The following is a 27,900-nucleotide window of genomic DNA, read 5'->3' as shown; positions in this document are numbered from 1 at the left end:
TTCAATTAAAACGAACTAAAATTCTTCATTTCCGACTAAAACTGCAAACTAGTCTCGCAGAGAGTGCAAAAAGGAAACTTTGCACTAAACTTGACGACACAGAGGACTAACGGACTCATCAGAATCTTCAAAACCGATGGAGCCTTTTCGTTGTCGCTCAGCTCAAATAGAGATATGTCTGCCTCTTGTGTAAAGCTTGTTGGACTGGGAACTAAGCGTAACGTCTTCAGTTACTCCGGCTAGGTGAGACAAGCAGACACACGTGGCAGCTGATGTGCAAGTCTCAAGTCAACTTTAGTGTTTTTCCTTGGGGGGCTCTGCCATGACTCTACAGCCTTCTAAACAAAACAAAAAAAACAATAAAGGCCATGGAGGTAACACGGGATGGTTTGGCGTATACACTCAAGTTGATCTACAGTACCAGTCAAAAGTGTGGACACACCATCTCATTTTTTGAGAAGTTTTTACTTTTACTATTATTTTCTACATGGTAGATAACTCTTTTTTTGTTTAGTACATGATTCCATATGTGTTCTTTCGTAGTTTAAATGTCTTCAGTATTAATCTACAATGTAGAAAATAATAAAAGTAAAGAAAACACTTTAACACAAAAAATTAAAGGTGTGTCCAAACTTTTGACTGGTACTGTACATCCACAGATCCGGCATCTCCTTGACCGCCAAGCTTGGTCTTTGCCAACTCAATCAGTTCCCACCACAATGCCGACAGCTTCTGACTAAAACACATCAGGGGAATAGAGTGGAGAAAGACAGAGAAACTGGAAAGGGGTGCCGGTGGAAAAGGACATCTCGGGTCTGTTTTTGTTCTTCCTGCTAAATCCCCATCATTAGGTGTGAATGGCAGTCCCGGGGCTGAAACTGTTTCACAGTGTTGTCTAGCACCAGTGTCCGTGGGGAACAGGGGGGACTTTTATTCTATTTTATTTCCCCCCCCGGAGACACAAGAGGGGGACACAGCTAGCCAGCTGCACTACAGAGCAAAAGTTTAAAGCAAATGGGGTGAGAGGAGGAATACCGGAAAGTGTCTACAGATAATAAATAGGGGTTATAACCGGGGAGCAGACATAGTTGTTAAAACACCGGTGGTTATTGTGCACAGCAGATACAATTTTGTACAAAAAAAAGGAACAAACAAACAAACAAACACACAGATAAACAAACAAACAAACAAAATTGAGTCTGATTCAGCCAAACATCCACTTACAATATATAAAACAATACATACAGGTTTTCTTGAAAGATACCTTCAGGCTCGCCGGTAACCCACAGCTCCCACTGTCCCATCTACCGCTGTGGAGTGGAGAGTGTGTGAGAGAATATGTGTGTGTGGGGGAGGGGGGTCTCACACCTCTGCCTCCATGGCTGAACTCCTCCAGGCCGATCTCCACAGATTTCTGCTCGTAGCTTCGCTCAGGGAACCCGACGACACCCGAAACTCTCAGTTTGCAGAAGTCGAGGGAATATAAAGTGAATCATAACATGATGGGTGTTTGGGGGAGTGGGAGGACGGGGTGGGGGAGGGGGTTGTTTCTCCATCTTGGGTAAGCTTGGCGAGGGGTGGTGGGGGGCTTGGAGAAAAAAATCCTCAGTCTCTTCATAGCGGTCCAGGAGGATGTTGGTCACACAGGAAATTGGGGAGCGGGGAGGGACTGGGGAGGGTGACCAACTTCAGAGGGGGGGGGCCGAGGAAGGGATGGGTTTAGAACGACTCATCATGCCCCACTGAGAGCTCTCCTTTGGGGGTGGAGGCGCGCGACGAGCCCTTGTCCATGCTCTCGGAGCCGGAGCTCTGGTGCTGCTGCTCGGAGCCCGCGCTGGAGGTGACCGTGGAGGAGGAGGTGGAGCACGAGCGCGTCTTCTCCTTAAAGTCTGTGATGATCACCGTTACGTTGCCCACCGTGATGGCCAGCTGCTGGGCCGTGCTGCGGTCAATGTTCTTCAGCTTGGGCCTGCGCGCACACACACACACACACACACACACACACACACACACACACGAGAGAGAGAGAAGAGAGAAGGAAGGGGTTCTTTAAAAACAGAACAGCTACTATCTTGCTGACAATGACAGTGAGCTTTTGTTTGTGCAGGCTCAACGTTGGGAAGGCAGCCAGCCCGTGTGGGAGTGAGAGACTGCTCTGCTCATATTCAGCACGGGCCACGCTCCACTCATTCAACCAGACAGTCTCAGAGGGAGAGAGAGAGAGAGAGAGAGGGAGAGGGAGAGAGAGAGAGAGAGAGAGAGAGAAAGAGGAGGGGAGAGAGAGAGAGAGAAAGCAGAGAGTGGGTGAGGAGCATTTATGAATCAGCGTGCCTCTCCATTCATTTTTCAAAGCAGCCTTGTGCACGTCTTGTTCATTACGGGGAGGGACTGAGAGCGCCGCTCCCATGTTATTCATTGCTATTGTGAGCGACAGAAGCCCATGGCTCATCTTTTCAATGGCTGTGTCCAGGGGCGAGAGAGAGAGAGAGAGCGAGAGCGAGAGAGAGATTCCTCTTTCTGCCGACGCTAAACTGTCTTTACTTCTGAGGCGCTGGCATTCAGAAAATGGGTCCTCCAGCAAGTTAATCAAACCATTCACAATTCTAAAGGTTTCATTTAACAGAACCGAACAGAACAGATTTCAATACTCAAATAGCCTCTCTTTTAACCTAAGAAAAGGCGCTAGCTGAGTGTGTCGCAGACGGATAGATCACACAAGAGCGAGCTGACGGAGGGCTCACCTTGAATTTTGGGAGCTGTTGTTCTTGGTCGACTTTACAGACTGTATGCTGCTCCGATCACACGGTGGAATCTTGTGACTGTCTACCTTTGGTCTGGGAGAGGAGGGAGGGAATGTGAGATCACACAGAGAAATGAGAAATCTCACAAAGAGAGACCAAAAAAAAACCAAAGGGTTCATTCAAACAGCTGTGCTACTGTGGCCACAAGGGCAGGAGGGGGCAAAAGGACAGTGACCGTGCAAGAGCTTCAGAATAAAACCCTGACTTGGCTTTCTGTTATGCTCACATAAATATCTATTATGGGAACTACTTTTAGTTAAAGTTATAGGCACTACTTTTATATTATGTGATACCATTGATGTAGTACTGAGTGTGCTTTGATAGTGAACTAGGGCAGTAGGTTCATGTTTGTAACGTGTTAAAGAAATCCAGGAAAGGCATCGTTAACTTTACTTTTAATGTATGTTGTGCAAGTGCAAATACACAACACTTTCTAACCTGTTTTTTTTGCTGCTGGGCTTCTTGGTGATGGCCAGGGTGATGTCCTTCTCACGGTCCTTCTTCTCCTTGTGGACGTTCTCCTTGTGGACGAGCTCCTTGTCACACTTGTCCTTGTCCTTGTCGTCCAGGGGCTCAGCGTCGGGCTGCCGGCTCTCTGCCCGCTCACGCTCACCCTCGCCCTCGCCCTCAGGCTGATCACGCTCGCCCTCGGCAGGGTTGCCCTCGGGCTGGTCGCGCTCGCCCTCGGCCAGCTCCTTCTCGGGCCGGTCAGGCTTCTCGCGCTTCTCCTTCTTGGGTGGCGGCGGCGTGGCGAACTGCTGGGCCACCTGCTGTGCCACCAGCTGCGAGTTTATCCGCGGTTTCCTGGAGGAGGGAGGGAGGGAGGTAGAGAGTGAGAAAGAGAGAGAGTGAGAAAGAGAGCGAGAGAGCACATGCAATCAGCACCTCAATCAGCACAGGTCACTGTTGATTCGCTCCCCCGTGAGGGCAGAGTCGGGCTCTTACAGCACAGAGCAAAACCCCAGCAGGCGTCCACTCCCAACTACTGCTTCTGACAATGTACCAACTGCCAGACACAATCACACTCTCCCTTTCTGGCACTTTCTTGCTCAACTTTGTCATTTTCTAGTGCAATCTGCAGCAGTTTAATTGACCTTTACCAAGTCATCGTTGCTTACCCCTCTATACAGGATATGTATCTGTATTTTATTTTACCGTCTCATTGGCTAAAATTAGGGGATCGTCAAAACTAACTGCGTATTCGCAATGATATAAACGCCAAGGCAAAACGCCTAAGCTGTGGGGAACTGTTTTGCGACAGCAAGGGAATTACTATGATCCCTTTCGGATTATCGCTCCAGTTTAGCTTTCTGCCCTCTGCCTTTGTTTGTCGTCCCCCCTTGCCCTCTCGGTCACCTAGATTTGTTTTCTTCAAAAACACACATATGCCCCCGTTTAGCCAACAAAGAGGTCAAGCTTACCGCACTCATAATATCACCATACCAATGTTCACAATGGTGCTGGTGGTCACAACCGAATGATTCACCGACTAGAAAACAATAACTGTCGTTCAGTCATTCTGGTCGGTCCAAATGGCAGCCATGCTAGTGAATTTGGCAAGGCCAGCAGCTAATCTCCCCGTCACTCTTTGACACACACCCTTTCTCTCTCTCTCTCTCTCCGTCTGTGTGTGTGTCTAGATCCATCTCTTCTTTCGGAGGCGAGCCCCTTAACTCCCGTGGTAAACCGTGGCATATTCTTCTTCTCTTTCCGTCACACTATCTGCTCCCAACGTGAAGAGCAAAATCTTAACTAAACTGACCATCATTAATCAGTAATTCTTCATTTAATGACAGGGGTTAATTCCAAAAAAAGCTTATAATGAGACCAAATACAATCCCTGAAATATTAGCCTCACAAGGATACTCAGACTAGAGGTAGCCTTTATTTGTTTGTTTGTTTTATTGTTCTATGCTCCATCAGAAGATGGATTTGAAATTAGGTCAATGCAGGATATTGTGAGTAAGCATTTTATTCAGAGGAGTTAGTTTCTCACAGAACAGCCTGGCTTAAAGTAAGACACATCTGACCGCTGTTCACTCATAATGAGATGAGGCAGTTCAATCCTCCCACCAAAGTCAGAAGTTAAGCACAGAGAATAACCAAACAGTTAAATATGCATTCCCTTAAATTCTTATATCTTTGGGGTAGAGAAGTCGTTTAGTAATCAGAAGGTTGCTAGTTCGATTCCCTATCGAAGCGTCCTTGAGCAAGAATCTGAACCCCTAATTGCTCCTGATGTGCAGTGTGCCATCAGTGTAAATGTGTATGTACATGTGTAAGTCGCTTTGGATAAAAGCGTCTGCTAAATTGCTAAATGTAAATGTAAATGTCTTATGTTTGAACATATCAGGCTGAGAGCACTTTCTGACTGAACAAAGTTTTTCTGTTCTCCTTTAGAAAAAAATATTGTGCAAATCCATCGATAGGTGGACTTGAACCAAATAAAACAAATATTACTGTCGATTACATATTTCACTAGTGTAGCAACATTAGAAGACTGGAAATAATGGATCAAATTTCTCATATTTTTCATAAATGCCATCACAAACTTCCCTTTCCTATATCTCAAAGCTCCTTGGCAACACACAAACATCCGTCACGGTAATGTCAGCCGCACTATATTCATAAAATTACTGGAAAATAAACAACCATTTTCTTTGATTATTACTCTGTGTTTATTACTAGATGCAGTCTTTAAGTTGTGCTCGATGCAATTTTGTTCTTACAATAGTTTTAAGGAAAGTCTTTTGCATGTCTGTTTTTTGTAACGCCAGTCACGCTCCGAACTTCCACCACAGCACAAAGACAAAGACATTTGTTCCATGTCAAGTGAGGGTCAAGTTAAGTTAGCCATACATTTTTTTTACTTAATAACACCACAACAGCTGTACATTAACAGTGGTTACAAGACCCTCTCATTTGTAACGGCAGCCCTGATGGATTCACCCAACTGAGGAGGAAGTGCACACAGACATACATCCAACTCAGACCATTCCTCACAGCAAGGATGGCAGAAGTACCCATTCACATCACAATGGTTGTTAATTGACACGCGGCCACCTGTTTGTCAAAAGCAGTCTACAAAAATCCTCTTTTTAAGGCGGCCTACAGATGACTCTTCCCTCTTTCAGTCAAGAAACAGAAAAACCTTTTCAATCCTAAGCTCAAGATCTTTCTATGTAACTGTAGTACATTACATTTACATTCAGTCATTTAGCAGAGGCTTTTATCCAAAGTAGTAGTAGCTAAGAAGATATTGCTGCCTGATGAAACTGCCATCTGAACAACTTAACAACAACGGAACTCTCCATTTTGCTCTCCATTCTCTCTCCATTCCTCTCTCCATTTCTCTCTCCATTGCTCTCTCCATTGCTCTCTCCATTGCTCTCTCCATTGCTCTCTCCATTCCTAAAACAGGGTACCCCCAGGATTTTTCATCTCAAATTTAAGACTTTTTAAGACCTTTTCAAGACCACTTTAGATGAAATTTAAGACCAACATCGCACCTTTCCTGATATGCATAATTTTATGAAAAAAAAAAAAAAAAATGTAATCATAAGACAACCATTTAAAACAATAACTATGAGGGGTGGATGTGTGAGTGTGTGTTTGTGTACATGTGTGTGTGTGCATGCGTGTCTGGATACGTCTATGGGTGAACCTGTGTGCGGTTGTAATACAACAGATCCTACAGCCTTTGGAGCTCTGCGCTTTTGGCAGCAATTTGTTCATCCAGTATGATGAGTTCAGCCAACTTATTATAGCGGGAGCTTTTCCATTAAAGTTGCTGTGTTTTTGAGGTGTTTGTTGCAATTAAATTGCGGAAGCAAGTGGAAGTTGTGATATAGTTGCGAATTTCCCTCTTTGTAATTATAATTGAGTTATTTGTTAAAAATAAGTTATTAATAAACAAACATTCATTAAATAACAAAACCATTGAAAAATGGTCCTCTAAAATAATAACCTCACCAACATGCCAAATAAAAGATGTAGCAAAAATGTAGCAAAATAGGCTGTTAAATGTATATTAATTGTATTGTTGTTATGGAAACAAACACCGTTTATTATTGGACTTTTACTTTGACATCATTCAAATGTTCCTCTCGTGGAAATGGTAACAGCTGTTATCAAGAAACATAGTTATGCGATGTAATGCTAAACAAGTAGTGAGAACAGTACATAGCAACAACGAAGTGCACCTGTTGGTATTACAAAAGGACCACCAGTAAGACTGAATAAAGTGTTATGAATATCTCAGCCTTCACATATAATTGGGAAAAAACTGCCTGTGTCACTGATCTGACGTCCTGTCATGTACGCCTTTCTGCCGTTTTCAAATCGGTTTTGCTATCCTTGTTAATTTATTTTATCTGTATAGGGGTTTATGTTGTTCAATCTCATATATGAATTTAAAGTTGTCCAATTTCAACTAACCCATTCTTCAACACTATGCTACCTTATCTTCAAACAGAAAGTAAGTTCAAATCTCAATTGCAACAGCTTTCGAGGGTTTGGGAAATAATCGCTGCTGATTTGATGTTTGGTGGAGTCAATCCAGAATTAGTGTTGATGAAATTATAATCAAGTCACCCAAACTGCCGTGAAAAAAAACGGGAGTTGCTGAAACTGTTGTTGCATCCCTGTACAACAGTGTGTTCTTAAATGTTAGACGTTTCAATTTCTTTAATCACCCAAAAGCCCCGCTCCACTGTTGCCTGTGATAGCAGACGCTTATTAACTAGCATTACCCTGTCCCTGACAGGGCAGTGTCCTAGATAACTGTCTAGCTAGCTAGCGCAGCTAGTGAATAGTTAACGTTAGCTAGTTTTATCCTTTATATCGTGTCAGCATCTCAGCCAGTTCAGAGTCATATTCAGGTTGCCTGGTAGTTTGGATGCAACGTTTGGGTGTACTAAGATTCGTTGTCACAACGAACAATAAACAAATGTGGACTTGATGAACAAAATTTAAGACCTGTTGACGAAATTTAAGACCGGTTGACAAAATATAATACCTTTTCAAGGCCTTAAATTATCAATACTAAATTTAAGACTTTTTCAAGTTTTTAAGACCTCGCGGGTACCCTGTAAAAGCAGTAGTGCCAAGTATACTCAACGCAAGTGGCATACATCTGCTCAGGGCTCTTTAGATACCCAGTATGGCGTCAGGCAGACACCACCTAATACATTTAATATATAGCACTGCCTCTCATGTGCAGAAACTTGGTTTACTGGCGTGACTTGGTTAACTTGGCCGCTCTTCAAAGGGGTCCCAACATGTCTTGACAAAAACCAAAACCAAAAAAAAAAGGCAAAGAGAGCAAAACAGACATGGCGTGTAGCTATGTGAGGGATAGAGAGAGAGAGAGAGAGAGTAAGAGGGAGAGGAAGAGAGAGTGAGAGTAAGAGAGAGAGAGATATATAGAGCAAGAGAGAGAGAGATAGCAAGAGACAGAGAGAGAGTGTAAGAGGGAAGGGAGAGGGAGAGAGAGTGAGAGAGAGAGTGAGAGAGAGAGAGAGATAGAGAGAGAGAGATAGCAAGAGAGATAGAGAGATCGAGAGAGAGAGTGCGCCAAACAGGATAGAGGGGACTGTGAGTGACGGACAGTAAGAGCTTCCTGGCAAGCTAACGGAAAGAGGGGGTGGGGTGGGGGGGTGGGGTGCTCTGTGTTGGCAGGACCCTCACTCAGTGCTGGTTACAGGACAGCGCCTGTTTGCAGGCTAATCTCATTACTTGACTCCTGAAAAATAAATGAATATAGGGAGAGGGGTGGGGTGGGGTCAGTGGGTGAAACGTTTGCAGCACGTCATTCACCTCCGCTAATCTGATTACACAGAGCTTGACCCCATTCGTCAGAAATGGGATCAAGAAGATGGCACAATCTCTCACCCTCTCGACCAGTCAGAGCTTATATTCATAAAAGCTGAAGAGGAATACAGAGGGCACTCCGATACAGATCTGTATTACACGCTCGGAGAAGGCAGGCATTCTCAACTTCAAAACATTGCCAGTTTTTACGCACCAATATATCACTTACACACTCACGCACACAAATGACTGACAGTCTATTTTGTGAAAACAACCACCGCTCCCCACGCTTGTCATCTTGATATCAGGCCTTAAATCACATTCAGCCTTAAGCTGACTGCACGATGGAGGCGTACTCTGTTCAATCCCTGGCAAAGCAGTGAGAGAAAGGTGGAGTGCAGGTTGCAGCTTATAACTTAACGAGGAGGAGCTCCACAGTCCCTAGGCAACTACACTGTGAGACAGACGCAGCGGGTGACGGCATGTACACTGTGTGTTTGTGGCCTGTGGCGCGCGCGCACACACGCACACGCACACGCACACGCACACGCACACACACACACACACACACACAAACACGTGGGTACACTGTACACTGTGTGTTTGTGGCATGACCTCTGTGGTGTGTGTGTGTGTGTGTGTGTGCATGTACACTGTGTGTTTGTGGCCTGACCTCCGTGGCCCGGGCGTCATTAGCGAGGACAACTGCGGTCATTCACGCGGCGCAGTGCGGTGCATCCCCCTCAGCCCGCTTCATTCAAGCCTCCTAGGCTGCCAGAACAAGCGCTGCTGTGTCAGGGGCTGTGTTCATCACCCCGCCCGTGGACAAACCATGGCCTGCAAATATGGAAATGCTTCGCTCTGCATAACTACACACAAAAGGCATGCGCACTCACACACACACACACACACACAGTTGGGGAAAAGGACCTGTATGCTGTGCTGCTGCCTCAGGTCTGGGCTCAGAGTACAGTTGATTAAAAAGCAACCAGACTAGTGATATGAGGCGCCCCGAGAAAGAGAGAGAGAGAGAGAGAGAGAGAGAGAGAGAGAGAGAAGAGCGATAGAGAGAGTGAGAGGGTGAGAGAGAAACTGCAGCCTGAGCCAGCTCACGTCGCTGCAGTGTAATGGCCAACATCTGGCAGCAGCTGGAGATAAGGGAGGATTCCGTGGAGAAGGGGCTGAGCTCATAAGAGAGATGAGAGGGCAGAGTGGGGGATCGCTGAGATGAGAGGGAGGCAGGGAGAGGAGGGGAACAGTTAGCACAGAAAGGACAGTAGAGGGAGTGACTGGAAGAGCAGCGGTAGTGATGAAGAGGATACAGAGGTCGTGGCCCCCAGAGTGAAGACAGAGGTCGTGGCCCCAGAGTGAAGAGGAGACAGAGGTCGTGGCCCCCAGAGTGAAGAGGAGACAGAGGTAGTGGCCCCCAGGTAAAGGAGACAGAGGTAGTGAACCCCAGGGTGAAGGGAAGACAGAGGTCGTGGCCCCCAGAGTGAAGACAGAGGTCGTGGCCCCCAGAGTGAAGACAGAGGTCGTGGCCCCCAGAGTGAAGAGGAGACAGAGGTCGTGGCCCCAGAGTGAAGAGGAGACAGAGGTAGTGGCCACAGAGTGAAGAGGAGACAGAGGTAGTGGCCCCCAGAGTGAAGAGACAGAGGTCGTGGCCCCAGAGTGAAGAGGATACAGAGGTCGTGACCCCAGAGTGAAGAGGAGACAGAGGTAGTGGCCCCCAGAGTGAAGAGGAGACAGAGGTAGTGGCCCCCAGAGTGAAGAGACAGAGGGGTGTAGAGCCGTTCTGAGGGGAGATGTTAAAGAGGGAACAGGAGGGCTGGCCAACAAGTCAACCAGAGGACTAAAAAAGAAATGAGGAGAATGAAGGGAAGGAAGGACTGCAAGGGATTTGGGGGAGGGGTGGGGGGGGGAGAGAAAACAGCAGCTGGAATTGAAGAGGGGAAGGAGAGGGAGTTGATCCAAGAAGCTGGGCCAAAGCCTGCAAAAATCACTGGAGTACTATAACCCCTAGCCCAGCACACACACACACACACACACACAAACCCCAACACACACACACACACACACACACACACAAACCCCAACACACACACACACACACACACACACACACACACACACAGAGGTTCAAGTCCAAGTTCAGACACACACTACGCCAAATCGCAATCTACTCACTGCTCTTTGAAAAGAAGTGTTAACTAGACCCTGAACAGCTGTGGAAGGTCTGGATGGCTTGTTGCGTTCCCCCAGCGTGTAGGCCTGACTGACCGAAGACGAGTGCACAGGGATTCCCCTGCTGTCTGAGTACCTGAGCCGCCACATTAACGGCACGCCTTCCGAGAGGCGTCCTCTCCACTCGAATGCAGATCCCTCTCCTGCCCTCCCTCACAGGACCCCCTGGTGTGTGTTTACACATCACCAGTGAGCCAGAACAGAAGAAAAATCACACACACAAAACACACACACACACACACACACACACACACACACACACACACACACGGCTTGAGATAAGCCAGGGCTTATTTGGTCTTGTTTGTTTGTCTGGCAGGCGTTGTTGGAGACACACACAGGGATAGCAGGGGAATCCAAGATGTAATGAGCACGACCACTCAGAAAAACTGGAAAAAAAAGAAACCGCAAAACCTCCCCAGCAACTACAACTGTTTACTCATAACAACCACGCAGCTTCTCAACAACCTGCACAGTACACAGGGCGAAAAAACTCTGCTTGAAAAGCAGACAGTTTGAGAGCAGGTGGAATAGGCGGCGGTACGGAGGTTACGGGCGATCCCTGCTGTGATGAGCTCGGTCGCTAAGGCCGGCTGATGTCTCCCCCGCTCCCACTGACTGATGGCCTTCCAGCGGCGGGCCGTCCCTCCAGAGGGCTGGCAATCAAAGGGCAATCAATGGCTTCATAATGGGGCATCATGTCGCATGGGAACAGGGCAGTGTGGAGAGGGTGGGAGGGAGGGAAGGCGTGCGTGTGCTGCTGCGATCAATACGGCTGTTGTTGGGAATGCTGATGTGCTGTGAGCGACCGCCCGCCCGCCCGCCTCCTTCATCTCGGGGGCTGATGTTGGAGAGAGGGGCCGTGACCCTGCCTGAGGGTCTTGGGTGGGTGGTGGTGGTGGGGGGGGGGGGGGGGGGGGGGGGGTGGTTTAGGGTAAGGAAGATGAAGCACAACGACAGCCATATAGTCAAAGGAGAAGAGGAAGACAACTCATCAGATAACTGCAAGTTCAGGACCTCAGTACCTCAGCTTTCTAGGATCAAAACCTTCTGAGCGGAAGCCCTTGATGCTAAATTGCAAACTGATTAGTGTTGATACTGACCCAGTATAGAGAGTCGACACACGCCGACACTTAAAATGCAAACTGATTAGTGTTGATACTGACCCGGTATATAGAGTCGACACACAGACACTTAAAGTGTTTCAGTGGAAGTGTGCTGCCTCAAGTTCGCTATAATCACCGTCACCTACATGATCTTGTTTTCCGAGTCAGCGATTCAGACGGAGCACGCATTACTTAAGTGCTCAACTGCACACAGGGCCCACACACAAACCGACACACACACACACGCGTGTAATAATCTGCCCTCGGGAAGTCGCATTTAAATGTGCAATCCATATCCCTGGCATGTAAATAGTTATGCTATTTCCTCCAGTCACCAAAAATAGCTTATCTTTCCATCCATGCTATTTCCACCCACTCTAACCCCCTGGGGTATTTGCTTGGATCCAGAGTGGGAGATTTGCCAGTGGTGCAAGGTGCTAAGCCACTTGTAAGCAGGTACTCAGTTAAGGCTACTTCCAGCAGGATCCCAAATCCTCTGCACCCTGGGGTTAAGCTGGAGCCATGCCAGCAGGAGTGGACAGAGGAGTGATTGATTTGATACACCCCCCCAAACACACACACACACACACACACACACACACACACACACACAGAGATACACACACACAGAGGAGATTTGTGCGAGCTGCTGGGGATAAGCGGAGCAAGCATGGTCACGGGGCACAGTGTTTAACGCTGCCTCACAGTGCCAGCTGTAACTCGCCAGGCAGGAACAGGAGCGTTTCCTGGCACGTTAACACCAGAGCTGCTTCTGCTGCTACTGCTACTGCCGTGCTACACCCAGTTCACAAGACACACATTTGATTCTTTTTTACACATCCATTTTATGTTGAAATCGATAAATCGGTTTAAAATCGATTATCGATTTAGAATCGAATCGTTGACCTCTGAATCGGAATCGAATCGTGAGGTGCCAAGAGATTCCCACCCAGTTCACAAGACACTGCCTTATGTCCAGCAAATGCAGCATGGAGCACTGATCCGAGGACTGGCCGAGACGCTCCAAATCCCCAAGCCACACCTGAACGCTTCTTGGGCTTCCAGAGCTTGGCTGGATGTGAAATAGGGTAGGAGGGTGAGAGGGTTGGGGAGGGGTGTGGGTGTTCAGAGGGCTCAGGAGGTTGAGTCATGTGTAATCAGTGTCACGACCTGCACCCCTCCCCCTCCTCCTCCTCCCCTCCTCCTCATCCTCCTCCTCCTCCTCCTCTCTGGGCAAGGCTCCATGCATGACCCAGTCATTCAGTCCTATTAAGCTGTGACTGACAGCCTCTCGCCAGCACTCCCTCCCCGTGCCGTCTGACAGCTGTGAGAGAGAGAGACAGAGAGAGAGAGAGCGAGGAAGCGAGAGAGAGAGCGAGGAAGCGAGAGAGAAAGAGAGAGAGAAAGAGATAGGGAGACAGAGAGAGAGAAAATGAGAGAGCGAGCGAGGAAGCGCGAGAGAGAGAGAGAGCGAGCGAGCGATCGAGGAAGCGAGAGAGAGAGAGGGAGAGAAAAAGAGAGAGAGAGACTGACGGCAGGAAGCAAGGGAAATGACTGTCATCAACGCTGAGCGATAACAACCCCAGCCCAGGGGCAGTGCGGGGAGCAGGAGCAGGAGCAGGAGCCGGGCGGAAGAGGGAACGCCGCAGGGATAGCGTGTAAATCAGCTTCAGGGAGATAGGGGAGCTGTTTAATCCAAATAAAGGGACTAAGGAGCACATAAATCCCCACTGAGACAAAGCTATTCTTTATTCCCCCTCCCCCTCCCCAAAGTGAAGTAAGTGCAACGAGAGAGTACTTGAGTCGAGAGAGGCACAGGGAGAGAGGGAGAGACTGGGAACGAAAGACAATTACAGGAATGGAGAGTGTGACTGTCTGTGAGAGAGAGAGAGAGAGAGAAAGTGAGAGAGTGAAAAAGAGGACCTAGATGAACAGCACTCTTTTGTCTGGAGGGCCTCTTAGGGAAGTGGAGGGGGATGGAGGGGGGTGGTGGGGTGTGTAATTGTGTGTGTGTGTGTGTGTGTGTGTGTGTGTGTGGGGTGGGGGGTGGGGGGGGGGGGGGTGTGTGCGGTTGGCTGGCTGTGTGTGATGGCCAGGGGCTAAGCGCAGCCAGAGGGACACCGCCGCAGGGACTCCTACCTGTCACACATCAACTCACACTCCCGACATGCTGTGAAAACTCAATCATCGCCCTGTTCAAAAACATGAGCCTCTGCTGTGGAGACTGAGCGGCCCTCCCTCCCTCCGCGGTCACATCATTACAAAACTCCTCTTCCTGGGCATATCTCTGGCTTTGTAATACTTCAACGGCTGTCACCCTGGAGATCAGTGGGGTGCCCTAGTGTTGGCCACCATGGCTATGGACACTATGGAACTAGGTATTCTTTTATTGTTTTGACAGTTGAAACCAAGTTTCGTTACGGAAGTGATTCATCTCCCCCCGCATATATAAGCAAATGAATATTGCGTATTTGAAAATCTACAATGGTGGTTATGTAAATTACGTATTGGAAGCAAACAGGTACAGTGAGAACAACGTGGCAGCTTGGTGCAGGGCTCCCATGTAGCATAGACATGTCATAGGCGAGAGCTAAACAATGGCTTTATTCCACCAGATTGGTTGTCAATAACACTTAATTGCAGTGTAGGTGCAACGACTAATTACTTTTAAGACTGGCAACACAATGAAATAACCTAACTGAACCATTTGACTGTGCTTCAATTGGGGAATTCGACAGTGAAAGAAAGAGATTGCTCAGCTGAAGCATTGCAGATCAATGGCACTATAATGTACAGTGTCATCAAACTGCACAAAGACTATCATTTTAGCAGGTAAGGACTGTGCTGCCAACACTAACTAATATGACGATGTGAAGAAACCTATGATAGAGATAATTGGATGAGGCTTATAAAAAGAGAGGTCAACAGAACAAACCTGAAGTAAACCCCATCCTCATGTTTAATGTTCTATGTTTAAATGTGCTAGCCACTCTCATCTGTAATCTAGGTTATACAGAGATTTCTTATCCCGTGCAAATCAGTCATTAACGTCACCCGTATTTTGTGAAACAATTACGTCAAAGCAGTGGTTCCCAAACTTTTTGTGGCAGGACCCCGTTTGAGATAAATAATTATAATTATATGAAGTGATAGAGCTTATTGCAGGGTATCCAGAAAAAATGGGTGATTAGTGATGTGCTGCCTGTTGCACCACACTGCTGCGCCTGTTTGCCTGTCTGCATATGAGTGTGTGTGTGTGTGTGTGTGTGTGTGTGTGTGTGTGTGCCTGTGCGTGTGTGCCTGTGCGTGTGTGCCTGTGCGTGTGTGTGCCAGTGCGTGAGTGTGCGTGTGCGCGCGTGTGTGTGTGTGTGTGTGTGTGTGTGTGTGTGTGTGTGCCTGTATGTGTGTGTGTGTGTGTGTGTGTGTGAAAATGAGCAAAATAGAGAGGGCTATCCAAAAATATGAGGAGAGAAACTACCCAGCTATAAAGCTGTTTTCACACACTAACACATCCATCTCCAGCCCACTTCCCACACTAAACACCACACACACACACACACACCATCTCCAGCCCACTTCACACACTAAACACCTCCCATCCCTCTGCTTGCAGCGGCTTCCTCATCTGCTCTGCATACTAACAGACTGGAGATCACCAGGCATCGCTGCATTTTTCATACAACGTGTGTGTGTGTGTGTGTGTGTGTGTGTGTGTGTGTGTCACTGTGACACATACACGCTGCTTCATGAGGTATTAGAGAAGTCGAACACATGCGCATTACATAAATAAAATGTCAGTTCTGGCATGATCTTGAGGCATTGTCTCGTCATATATTTGTTTTTCAGGCTCCTGTCTGCCAAGAAGCCCTCTCCAGTAGTGTGGAGTAAGCCTCGCTACGGTCTCCCTCTGCCTCTGCCTCTGCCTCTGCCTCTGCCTCTCCTCCTTCCTCTCCCTCTCCCTCTGCCTCTCCCTCTGCCTCTCCCTCTGCCTCTCCCTCTGCCTCTGCCTCTGCCTCTGCCTCTGCCTCTGCCTCTCCCTCTGCCTCTCCCTCTGCCTCTCCTCCTCCCTCTCCATTCCTTTGCCGTCTGACCTTCAGGAGACACCTCGTCCCCTTCCGTCAGGGAGAATGACAAGCTCTCTGTGCTAAACATGCATGACGCGTCGTCCATCAACAGCAGCTTGCCACACTCCTTTTTCTCCACCTTCTTCTCTCTCTCTCTCTCTCTCTCTCTCTCTCCATCTTCAGTCAAACGTGCTAGCAGCAGCTGTCCTGGATAACCCCCGCAAACTCTCCGCCTCCCGTGTGAACACACTCCGTTTCAAATGAGTCCGACCAGGCTCTGGCTAGCACAACACGCAGCTTAGGAGAGACAACATTTTCACGGCAGGCTTAGTGTCTAGACCACTGCAATAAAGAGACCCGGCACAGTGCAGCACAGCTCAGCACAGCGCAGCACAGCACAGCACAGCACAGCACAGCACAGCACAGCACAGCACAGCACAGCACAGCACAGCACAGCACAGCACAGCACAGCACAGCACAGCACAGCACAGCACAGCACAGCACAGCAGTGTGATCTCTCCCGGGAGGCGCTCGCGAAAACATCAACAAATAAATATCTGCCAGCGGTCGACCATTACAGCCCACTTCTGTGCTTCTTTTTTTCCAAAACACACGGCAGCACATCGGGCCAGCCGACAAACAGACAACATGCTTTAGCCATCACCAACACGTGCTTAAGTGCTAGATGTGTGTGTGTGTGTGTGTGTGTGTGTGTGTGTGTGGTCCAAGCCAAACAGTGACAAATGAATAGACAAAATTAGTATTCCCCCCCCCCCTCCCCCTAGTTTAAAGCAACACTTTTTTTGTGGCAGAAAGACCGCTTCTCTAACCATCTTGACCAACACAATTAGTTGCAAGCCAGTACACACGAACGCTGCACACACTCCAAACAACTGCAACATGAGATGCACAAACAACAGGGCAGATGGGGACAGATACATGTAAACATTCTCAGCAGTCTTACCAGGAAAAGTAGCAGAGGATTATTTATAATCCACAAGTGCCTGAGAAACACACACCCTTATCCTCTCTTCTAATCATGACCTCAGCCTTCAGTGGCATACCACACACACCTTACCCCGAACAAGCCGGCATTTCAAGATGTCAACTTAACACATCAGCATGGAGATCGACAAGACAGCCTTGACTTGGAACTCAGAGACGAGCTTGAATCTGAAGGTTAGGAGACGGGTTGAGCTTCACTTGAGTAAGAAGTGTCTCGCTCACACACACACACACACACACACACACACACACACACACACACACACACACACACACTTCACTTGAGTAAGAACAGTGGCACTCATCTCCATGAGTCTGTCTATCCCCCTGTGTCTTCTTCACCCCCACCCCCACTCCCTTCCCTTTCATCAAATCACTCTCTGCAACCCTTCCTGGTGAGCGACAGAGAGACTGTGTGTTGTACTGTGTAGGATGGCAGTGGAAGTGTGCCTTTCTGAATGAGTGTTTGTGTGTGTGTGTGTGTGTGTGTGTGTGTGAAGAATGGAGAAGTGTGTGTGTGTGTGTGGCCATAAAGAATGGAGTGTGTATGTGTGTGTAAGGAATGGAAAAATGTGAGTGTGTGTGTGTGTGTGTGTGTGTGTGTGTGTGTGGCTCCTCTCTGTTGGGTAATGATGTGCTCAGTTCTGCCGCCCTGTGCGGGAGCCACTCGCTTCACTGAGCATGTCCCAGCGCTGCTGTCTGTCAAACACTGAACCCGCCTTCTCCTCCACCTCTCCTCTCCACCTCTCCTCTTCTTCTCCACCTCTCTTCTCCTCCACCTCTCCTCTTCTCCACAACTCTCCTCTTCTCCTCCAGCTCCTCTTCTCCTCCAGCTCCTCTTCTCCACAACTCTCCTCTTCTCCTCCAGCTCCTCTTCTCCTCCAGCTCCTCTTCTCCACAACTCTCCTCTTCTCCTCCAGCTCCTCTTCTCCTCCAGCTCCTCTTCTCCACAACTCTCCTCTTCTCCTCCAGCTCCTCTTCTCCTCCAGCTCCTCTTCTCCACAACTCTCCTCTTCTCCTCCAGCTCCTCTTCTCCTCCAGCTCCTCTTCTCCACAACTCTCCTCTTCTCCTCCAGCTCCTCTTCTCCTCCAGCTCCTCTTCTCCACAACTCTCCTCTTCTCCTCCAGCTCCTCTTCTCCACAACTCTCCTCTTCTCCTCCAGCTCCTCTTCTCCTCCAGCTCCTCTTCTCCACAACTCTCCTCTTCTCCTCCAGCTCCTCTTCTCCACAACTCTCCTCTTCTCCACAACTCTCTTCTCCTCCACCTCTTCTCCACCTCTCCTCTTCTCCACAACCCTCCTCTTCTCCACAACTCTCCTGTAGCAGCACAGGCCTGCTCACTCCCCTCCTCCCCAATCCACTCCATCCGTCGCTCACTGTAGTGCCGTTTTTCCATTCGAACGGCGTTGCTCCGTACAGCTTCACTCAGCTTAGCCTGCGTAGTAGACCAAGCACAGCCTAGATTTGCACTTCCATACATCAGAATCTATTCGCTTGAGGGTGCGTCTTTAAGTGTAGGGATTAAGGTCGCAAAGGTGCCCTCCGAACAGACAGAAGTGGAGGCAAGCACTCCATGACACAAAGTGTAATGTTAGATTTCTCCATTTATATCCCAGTTGCGATACATGTGTTTAAGTATGTATCGGTTTAGTCTAAAAAGACCAATGAGAGAATACGTTTATCTTATTAATTCAATGCCTTTGTAAACACACTCACTGTTTTAACAAGATCTGTTTCATACATGTCTTCAGATACAAAAATACTTCTATGTCTTTTTTTTTACACTTTATTTTTATTTCTTTTTTAAAGTTTTATCACAGATTACTTCTACGTCTTTCGGCTGTTTGGAGGCGAACCTGGTGCGGCCCGGCCCTGCTTTGGAGAGGGTCCAAAATGAGCGCGGCACAGTTTGGCACAGTTCAATTTATAATAGAACGCAAATTAGCTCGGCACAGTCCGGTACGGTGCGGATTGGCCAACAGTGGCACTGGAAAAACCCATAGCTGGGGTAATACATTTCAGCCCTGCCTCCCCCCTTTCCTCTCAGAGCTGTGAGAAAGTAGACGAGAGAGCGGGTGAGACGTCGCTGGACTGTCTTAAGGACTGGATTAATGAACCGTGGAGCCCGGCGGTAGTGGTGCTGGTCCCCGCTTGTTAACATGCATAATTAGCAACTGTATTCAGAATTTCCCTTTTTTTTTCCTTTTCCAGCCCCTCACAAATCCCAACGTAAGTCATTAAGGGCCCGTAATCAGCCAATTAACACACTGGGTTAGGATTAGTAGCGAGCACACTTAAGGTTTAGTGTAGATGCTGCCGATAATATCAGATAAGCCAATGTATTTTCTGTGAGTTTGCGTGTGTGTGTGTGTGCGTGTGTGTGTGTGTGTGTGTATAGGCATGAGTGCAGGCAGGAAGGGTGAGGAGAGGGAGGTGGGGAGGGAGGGAAAAAAATGGAATGAATGCCAGCATGTCACTCTCGTCATTCCATTATCCTCCACAATTTGAGTTAATGTGACTGAAAATCCCAGGATTACAATTCCTCTACTCCATCATTTCAGATGACTGGGTGTGCGCGCGCATGTCAGCTTGCCACTCCCCATCACACACACACACACACACACACACACACACACACACACACACCACAATTTTTTACCGCTTTAAGCTACCTCAACAATGTGTTGACAAGAAAAATCAAAGTGTGATCTCAGTCAACTGTGAGAACCCTATTAGTTGAACAAACCAGAGACACTGATGGTGTCGAAGTAGGCCACACAATAAATTAATTCCTTCAATAACATAAGTGCCTTTCTCAATGTTTGGATAGCTTTTCAGCGCAGATCAGACAAAGGCCCAGATACCCTCCTCGTAAGGCTTCGAAAGACCGCAGATACATGCTGCCCTGTTTTCAAGCTGGACGGGGGTGATCAAGGCAGAACACAGCAGACCATTTCACTGAGCCAAAGGCACTCAGACTGACCAACAAACCACCGCTACGCAGCATTTAATTCTCTGCACCACAAAACAGTGACCATTGTGTACACATAATAGGTTCTTCGCTGGTGTGCTTTTATCAGCATCAGGTGGCTCTTTTTTTGCACTGTGCATATTACATTAGCTTTCTAATTTTAATTTAAGCATTTTCTGAAGGGAGAGAAAGGACCTTCTACTGGGGCAATGCATTCTGCAAACTCTTTACGTTTTGTGGCACAGTCAGAGAGCGAGTGCGAGAGAGAGAGCAAGGGAGTGAGAGATAGTGCGAGAGAGAGAGAGAGAGCAAAAGAGAGAGAGAGAGAGCAAGAGCGTAAGAAAGAGAGTGCGAGAGAGAGAGCAAGAGAGAAAGAGAGAGACTTTACCCCTCTCTTCTCTCTGAGATCCAGACAGTACTTTAACCCGAGAAGAGCAGTGGGGGTTGTCTGTATATGTAAGCACATGAGTGTGTGTGACCTCCAGAGGATGTAACACACACCACGCCGCCGGAGATCAAGGCGACAACCAACAATGGCCAACTACACTCCCGTCTCTCTCCTCCCTCCAGACACACACACTCACACACACACACACACACACACACACACACACACACACACACACACACACACACACACACACACACACACACACACACACACACACACACACACACACACTCGGATCCCTGCTCGATCAATCACCATAGAGCTGAGGCCTTTATGGCTTCCGCTCTGTAACCTGCAAGTGACCACGGGGCGGGCCCAAGAAACACGCCTGCTGGGGAAACACAATACGCCAAAGAGGTGTCACATTCTGCAGCCACACTCAGGAGAGCCTGTGTGTGTGCCTGATCGCACGATAATGATCACTGCTCCTGGGAGGGCAAGTCTGAAAGTGTGTGTGTGTGTGTGTGTGTGTGTGTGGTGCGCATTTTTCATATCCGCCTGACACTGGCAGGTCGCCTGAGTTTCACAAGCTGGGTTTAAACATGCATTCCAACATATTGCTGGATAAACGTTTCCAGCAACCCCCCAAAATCAATCCAGGGCTCGAGACCTACTTTTCCACTGGTAGCACTGGTGATGCAAACTTTCTCAATTGGTTGCTCCAGCATATGAATTGGTCGCATCCTTTTTTTGGTAAGGCATGGTATTAATCAATAACCTTTGCCTGCTGTTTCTCTGCCATGGGCAGTGGCTGACAAGTAGGTAATCTTCTATTATAAATTAAAAAGAAAACAATGTTGCTATGTTATCAAATAATAACACAGCATAACAACGGCATGCATGACTTTACATGCACCCTATGTTTTTACTTTCAATACATGTTGTATTGAATTGCCTTGGGTGTTTGATAATTGTTTTTACTGCTGCACAACCAATTGCCCTATCTGGAGACAAATGAAGTTCAACTTAACTTAACCTCTGTTGAGCGATGACCCTCATCTAGGCTAACCGCTGAAAAAAAGTGGGGAGGGTGATTTGTGTTTCTTACTGGCATAAAGCAGCTTCAACAGTTACAAGCTTAAAGTGTGTTGACCTGTTACCAAGTAGAGTTGCCTGCAATGGACAGGACACATTGCCTACCCCACACACACACACACACACACACACACACACACACACACACAGCATAGGATAGCATTCCCCTTGTACCACAACTATGGTTGAAAGAAGCCTACTCTTTCTTCTTCACTGGCACAGTCGTCTCTCATCATCAGTGGTGTCGGAGTCCTGACCTCTCATTGGCTTTCCCTCTCCACCACCCTCCTCCTCCTCCTCCTCCTCCTCCTCCTCCACCTCAAACTGGTTTTCTTTTTCCTTTCTTTTAAATCATCAGCTATAGGGCGCTTCATCTTTGGAACACGGTAACAGCTAAATGGATTGTTTCATGCGTTTCATAATCGGCACGCGCGTGTAGGTAGTTGATAGGCTAATGAGTGTGCAGGCAGGGAGAGTGCAGATGCAGGGAGAGACCGTCTGAGCCAGTGAAGCAAAAGAAGTGCTTCTTTCTACCACAATGGCTAACGCAGTTTCAGAGCCGCAGGGCCACCAAAACCAAGCCTAATGATCATCATGCACTCCTGAAAAAAGTGAAATTTTACACCAGGGATGAAAGTTACATCTTTCTTTCACTAAAGTTTTGGGCAACATTTGTCTTGCTTTAGAAATAAACTAGCCTACTAATACACATTTTCACCATAAGAAGTATTCATTTAATATTTATTCTTATATTGTAACTTATGGTTTTCCATTTTTAATTCTGTCTCCCTCACAATACATACACACTTTAAATCCACAGAAACAGAACTTTCAGTTACAAAAATGTTTTTTTTTTTCCATTGCACAGTGTCTATTTCTCAGTAACCTTTACAAAATCGAAGCAAAAAAAAGTCAAACAAACAACTTTTATGTACAAATACCACCATCTACAGAGTTTGGTCTGTCGCCATCTTTAAAAAAAAAAAAAAAACGTCAGAGAACCATAAATAGAAACGAGTCCGTCGAGCGACTGCGTGACCCGGAGTAACGAATTCGTAGAACCATAAAAACACCTTTACTCTGGTCCATAGTTAATTTTTACCCGGAAGCTAGTAGGTAACAATACTAATTAGGCAGGCTGCCTGACAACTGAGTTGACTTTTTCACAGAATGATTCAATCGTGTCAATTATGTTTGTTAAATGCCATCTTTGTTTACCTGCTCCCGTTGCTGGTTGGTTGATCAAATTTGTTTGCAGTCTGGAGCCCTGCAATCTTATAACAGTAAACTAGGACTGCACATAGGTCGGACTAAAGATCATGGAGGGGTAGAATAACACAACATGGGGATGTGGATACAAATATCATACCCCTTCCCATCAAGATCCCTGCTTGCAGTCACACCAAGGTATTCCTGCAAGACTACAGGTCATACTGCAAGTCTCGGACATATTAGACTTTCCTGGCAGTAACCTTCTGGCTTGCACACAGCCAACATTTACAGGAAAACACTGCGTGTGAGAGTGGGGCAAAAGAAAGCGTGGGCTGTGTCCATTTACATTTGGCCTCATGCATCATCCACTCATGTGGCCTCATGCATCATCCACCTCATCCACTACTGTGGGATTGTGGAATCAGCCAATTTGAATATACAGATATTGAACATGTGCATACTCAGAGCCTATGTTTCTTGACTCCTTCATCTGTGGTGAAGAATTCCTTCTTCACTTAACTGATTCAAAACAGTATATTAATAACATTAGCAATTAGGACTATATCTGTTCAGATCAAACTCAAAACATCAACAGGTAGGCCTATGCCGTTCCTCTGCCTCAGGGGAAAGGTGTTTGGCCTGAGGGGCAGAGGCACGACACTGCCAGGATTACTACAAGCCCTTAAAAGCCTCATCACTCAGTCTCTCGTATTAGTGAAAGGCATACGAAAGTGAGAGACGCTTTGGTTTTGAGATAGTTTTCGGAAACCGTTTTCACTTCCACTTCCTCACACGCAACATGCTCGCGAACGAGCCGCCTGCAGACGCGTCTGAGGTGTGGGAAATGATTAGTCACTGAGGTTTCCCACTATGAGCTTTCGTTATCGGATTCAACGTAAAAACTCGCCGGGGAATAAGAAAATGACACGTCACTTTGTGTCACTGTGGTTCACAAGTCAATAACAGACTATTTTACGGCTACCAAAACAAGAAAAGCTCCACACCATGCGTCCAGGAACCTGTTACTTTACCAGAAGCTCATCATCAGTATAAAATAAAATAAACACAGTCAACCAGTTTCATCAACAGTAGAGCCTGTAGGTTACTTCCAACAAAGCAGTACCACAAAAGCATCTCATCTTGATAGTGCAGTCACTCTCACAGGAGTGCATTTCACTGAAGTACTCCTCGGCATTTAAAACCCACTAAAAGACTGTTGTCGGGCAGCAGCACGCTCATACCAAAACCCAAATTCAACCACTTTCCACCAATTATTTGCTTAGCGCTTCCAAATGGGGACGTGCAACTGAGGATCTCAAGGATGCCAGGCTGGATTCTTTGAAGTCCCAAATTCAACCACAGATAAAGTAATTGAGCACAAAAGCCCATTCAACAAGCAACTGAGCTGGAGAGAAACCCCAAGACAAGACAGAAACACACACACACACACACGTCGAAAGAGCAGTGCTCATTTAGCTGGGAGCACCGTGCACCCACACGCAAGCTCTCGTGCCACTGCCATACATCAAACAGAGACGAGCGGGCTAATTAGTGCTCGTTACAACAGCCGTGATGCTTACATCAGCAGACAAAAGCGTCAATCAAAGGTTAGCCATTGAGATCAGACTGGGGACGGCAAAGCGAGCCATGCCAGGGACAGATATCATGCGATTCCACTTACAAGACCCAAACTCAAAGTTGGGAGACTGCCAAAGCCTGCCGGTTAGGGGCTACCGATGTGCTTGCCATAATTTCCTGTCACTGCAAAAAAAAATATATATATTTCCCTCTGTCTGCTTGCCTGGAGCCTGCCTTCTATTTTGTTTACAACAGTTATCCCCAGATTACCGGTATTAGTGAACTTCTTAGAAAAGGACAGTGACGGCTTCTGTGGTTCCCCTGCTCCAAGTTTCAGAAAAAGAGGATGTGCGAAACTCACTGAAACCTACCACTCTGCCGGCCTATGGGGATTCCTGTGTGAGGGTCACACAGTGACTCATATCTGGTAGCAGACAGCCACATCAAGCAGGCCGGCTGCTGAGAAATACTGGCATATTTACTTCACACCATCACTTTGCGCAGCCATGAGCCCAAAACAGGAATGAGAGAGTGAAAAGGGGAGGGGAGGGGAGGGGAGGGGAGGAGAGGAGAGGAGAGGGGAGGGGAGGCAGGCGGTTAACATGAAATCGAAAGCAGGCAGGCTCATGAAAAGGAGGAGGCACACCACATTGACGTAACGGATTAATGTACTAACAAACAGGAGCTACTTGGCCAAAACCTGCCTGGAGATTAATTTAGGATTATTCAATTCATGGTAATGCATTATGCATATTAACGCTTCTATTCTAAACAACAAATTCATATCAAGCACTTCAAACACCAACAACTTTCAGTGTGGGGTTATGCAAAATGCATCCTCGTCAGCTAAACAAACAAGATAAAAGTTTGAGACATGGGTCTTTTCACAGTCAAAACACTGTCACCGTCGTCACATTTCTAAGCTCCTGGTTGATTTCTGTATTTGCAAAGACATACCTAAAAACCATGCTGTTCAGAGCTGAATTACAACACCAAATGTCTAAAAAAATTCAAAGCTGTAAGCAGGACAGCTGACAATAATATCTGACAACAGGAATGTTGACCCTGATTTCAAAGCGTGGCCTCATATGTATACACTTGGTATCCTATACATCATATCCTCTGTTGAGTTGGGTGCAGGTGCAACTGAAATGCTGAAATGTTCTCAGACTGCAAAAGTTGTATCCATTAACACACTGATGTCAAACTGCAACAATGACAAGATTAAAAAATGATCAGCAGCCAAATCTTTCTAGTGTTGCAATACAGGCCAACTGCAATACAGTTGCTGCTTGTCCATATCCATTAAACACATTCTCCTAGAAAGCCCAAACTGAAGTATAAAAATCCTACAACTCAATGTGGCTTGACAGATAATGGCAACAGACGCTGCGTCTGATTATGTCAAGTGAGTATGGTCTCACCCTTCGACACAATGTCTGTGCTACGATAGTGCTCAAACGCTTCAATAATGTTTCTAGCTCATTCCACCATATCCAGACAATATGCACGCCAATTGCTGCATATAACAATGCAACACCAAAACACAAAGAACTCGGGAGACATACTCGCAAGCTTGCGCAGATCAGCTTTCCTACATTACCGTGGCTCTCTTTCTTACTCTCCCCTCAGTGGCACCAATGGTCCAGTTGGGTTACCTCGCAAGCATTTAAACTCACTGCATTGAAATCGCTCTCTGCCACTCGGTGTGCAGAACTGCTAAACTTCGTAACCATATTCAAGAGTTGTTAAACGGGTCCTTCTAATGCCGTGGCTAAATCAACAAGTAAAATCTCTCAATCCGCTCAGCGTTTCTGGTGGCTGGTCGGCTACGTTTTCAATAGCGAATGCAGGGAGATTTGCTGCAGGAGAAAAACGGGCGATATAGGGGTAGGATGGGAAGCTCAAAGAAACCCGTTCGCAGAATCAAAATCTATAGTGCCATACCTTGTAGATGTCCCCTTCCTCACGTCGCAAATGCTGCATTTGAAAGCTTCGGCGCTGTTCTTGAAGGTGCAGACGCTACAGTCCCAAAAGCCGTCGTCTGCCGTTGGTTTGGCTTGTCTTTTTGGCCTTAAGAAATTGACCAAAATAATAATAAGGTCAACTTAACGTTCGTCATGTAACATTTGATAATCCACATAATGTCCTCTGTTCAGTGTTTGCTGCATAACCTTTGCATTAAAGAGACATAGAATATTAACTACGTGCTTAATAGGACTAACAGTAACCTCGCCATACGATGTTTCCAAAACGAGCTTTGGCTAGCCTGCTAGCCAGGTTTTCACAGTAACCCTCGGCTTAGCCAGCGACCCATAGACACATCGTCCGATTGTATAGACCTTTACTGGCTAGCCAACAAGCTAAACGTATTAGCTGGAAGCTAACCTAACCGGATTTGAATGTCAAAAATGTTCATTCGACATTTAACTTCAAATGAACTGTATCATTTAAATAAAAAAATCCAACGAGACCAGGCGTGCCCGCTGTAAAGATCCCTTTGTCTGAAAGTGACTAGCTGTTAGAGTCAGAGTAGGGAGAGCGAAGCCGCCATAGCTGCACTAGTCTACCACTGGCACACAAACTGAAAAGGGAGAAACACTCCTTGAGAAAGCATCCGAATATCAACCCCGAACGGCATCGAAATGTACAAAAACACATCTGAATCGACAAATAACATCATCATAATCGCGTTCTATTACCTGGACGGGCTTTTCTTGTCGCCCATGCTGAGAATATGTTTTCGGAAAGATAGCAAAGGTTTCAGCAATTAACAATAATTGTTGTAGGTTGAATGTAGAAGATCCAGATAGACGCGCTGTTAACGCTGGCAGGCAAGCTCACATTCAGCGACCGACTCGAGGCAGGGCAAAACGACTGAACACCCCGTGACTCAAGACCGCCCAATCACCGCTGGCCTCGGTTTAAAAGTCTCGCTAGAAATTTTAGAAATAGGCAGCGTGTGTCGTATAACACTTATGTTCATACATTTAATTAACATAAATAGCAACTTAATCGTTAGGTCAGTGAAAAGCGATGATGGACACACGGGTAAACCGGGTGCATTTTATGCCTGCTCTCGCACAGTTCAGGGATGCTGCTTGAGGATGAAGCAAGTTCATCTTGGGACACGGTTCCGTTTGGCAGTGCTGATAAGTTCGCTTAACTGCGTTTGGACACACAATCTAACCTTTCATTTCAATTACTGAAAATACTTTCAGTTTCAGACCATATTACCAAGCCCTCATCTCAGTCTACTCACATTCCACAGGTCTACCTCTGCTGGTTCAGGGCAGATAGCATCTGGTTTGAAGTTGTCTGGACAGACTAAGACAGACAAGTTTTGGAGTTAATTTTCACACATAGCCAAACGTTCTTTATGCGATTGTGTTCAAGCTATGAAGACACTTGAGTTATGTCAGTTGAATTATGTTACTGTCATCATATTACACATTAACATGCTTCAAATAATGAGTTTCAGATAAAGCCTTCAAGCAGGGTCCTCAAAGGGGACTGTTTAAGAAGAACCATATTGCTGTTCCTTCCTGACAATTCGGTGGCATATTCTTATCAGATTTGGCCATTTATGGCGCTTTGGCCACGGCATGCACCCATGTTCATTCGG

At 46.9% G+C, this 27,900-nt stretch overlaps 1 protein-coding gene across 1 annotated transcript; it reads right to left on the bottom strand.

Annotated features, from left to right (window-relative positions):
- Positions 1-41: 41 nt before the first annotated feature.
- Positions 42-27,109, bottom strand: rybpb (RING1 and YY1 binding protein b). The gene is made up of 5 exons (XM_080845480.1): positions 26,978-27,109; positions 26,223-26,348; positions 3,240-3,605; positions 2,742-2,834; positions 42-1,969 (listed from the first exon to the last, which is right to left on the bottom strand). The coding sequence occupies exons 1-5, from the start codon at positions 27,001-27,003 to the stop codon at positions 1,720-1,722; spliced, it is 861 nt and encodes a 286-aa protein (XP_080701606.1). The 5' UTR covers positions 27,004-27,109; the 3' UTR covers positions 42-1,719.
- Between the last annotated feature and the right edge of the window lie 791 nt (positions 27,110-27,900).

The sequence above is a fragment of the Sprattus sprattus genome (genome assembly GCF_963457725.1).
Source record: "Sprattus sprattus genome assembly, chromosome: 10".
In the NCBI taxonomy this organism is placed as follows: Eukaryota; Metazoa; Chordata; class Actinopteri; order Clupeiformes; family Clupeidae; genus Sprattus; species Sprattus sprattus.
Note: the sequence above shows the minus strand (reverse complement) of the source record. Positions and strands in the feature narration are given on the sequence as shown.

Bases quoted from the DNA above. Each gene is read 5' to 3' on its own strand.
- rybpb (XM_080845480.1), bottom strand. From the start codon at position 27,003: ATGGGCGACAAGAAAAGCCCGTCCAG. The intron at 26,349-26,977 runs GTAATAGAACGC...CAATTTCTTAAG, and splicing joins GACAAGAAAAGCCCGTCCAG to GCCAAAAAGACAAGCCAAAC. The intron at 3,606-26,222 runs GTATGGCACTAT...TCCCTCCTCCAG, and splicing joins AGGAAGGGGACATCTACAAG to GAAACCGCGGATAAACTCGC.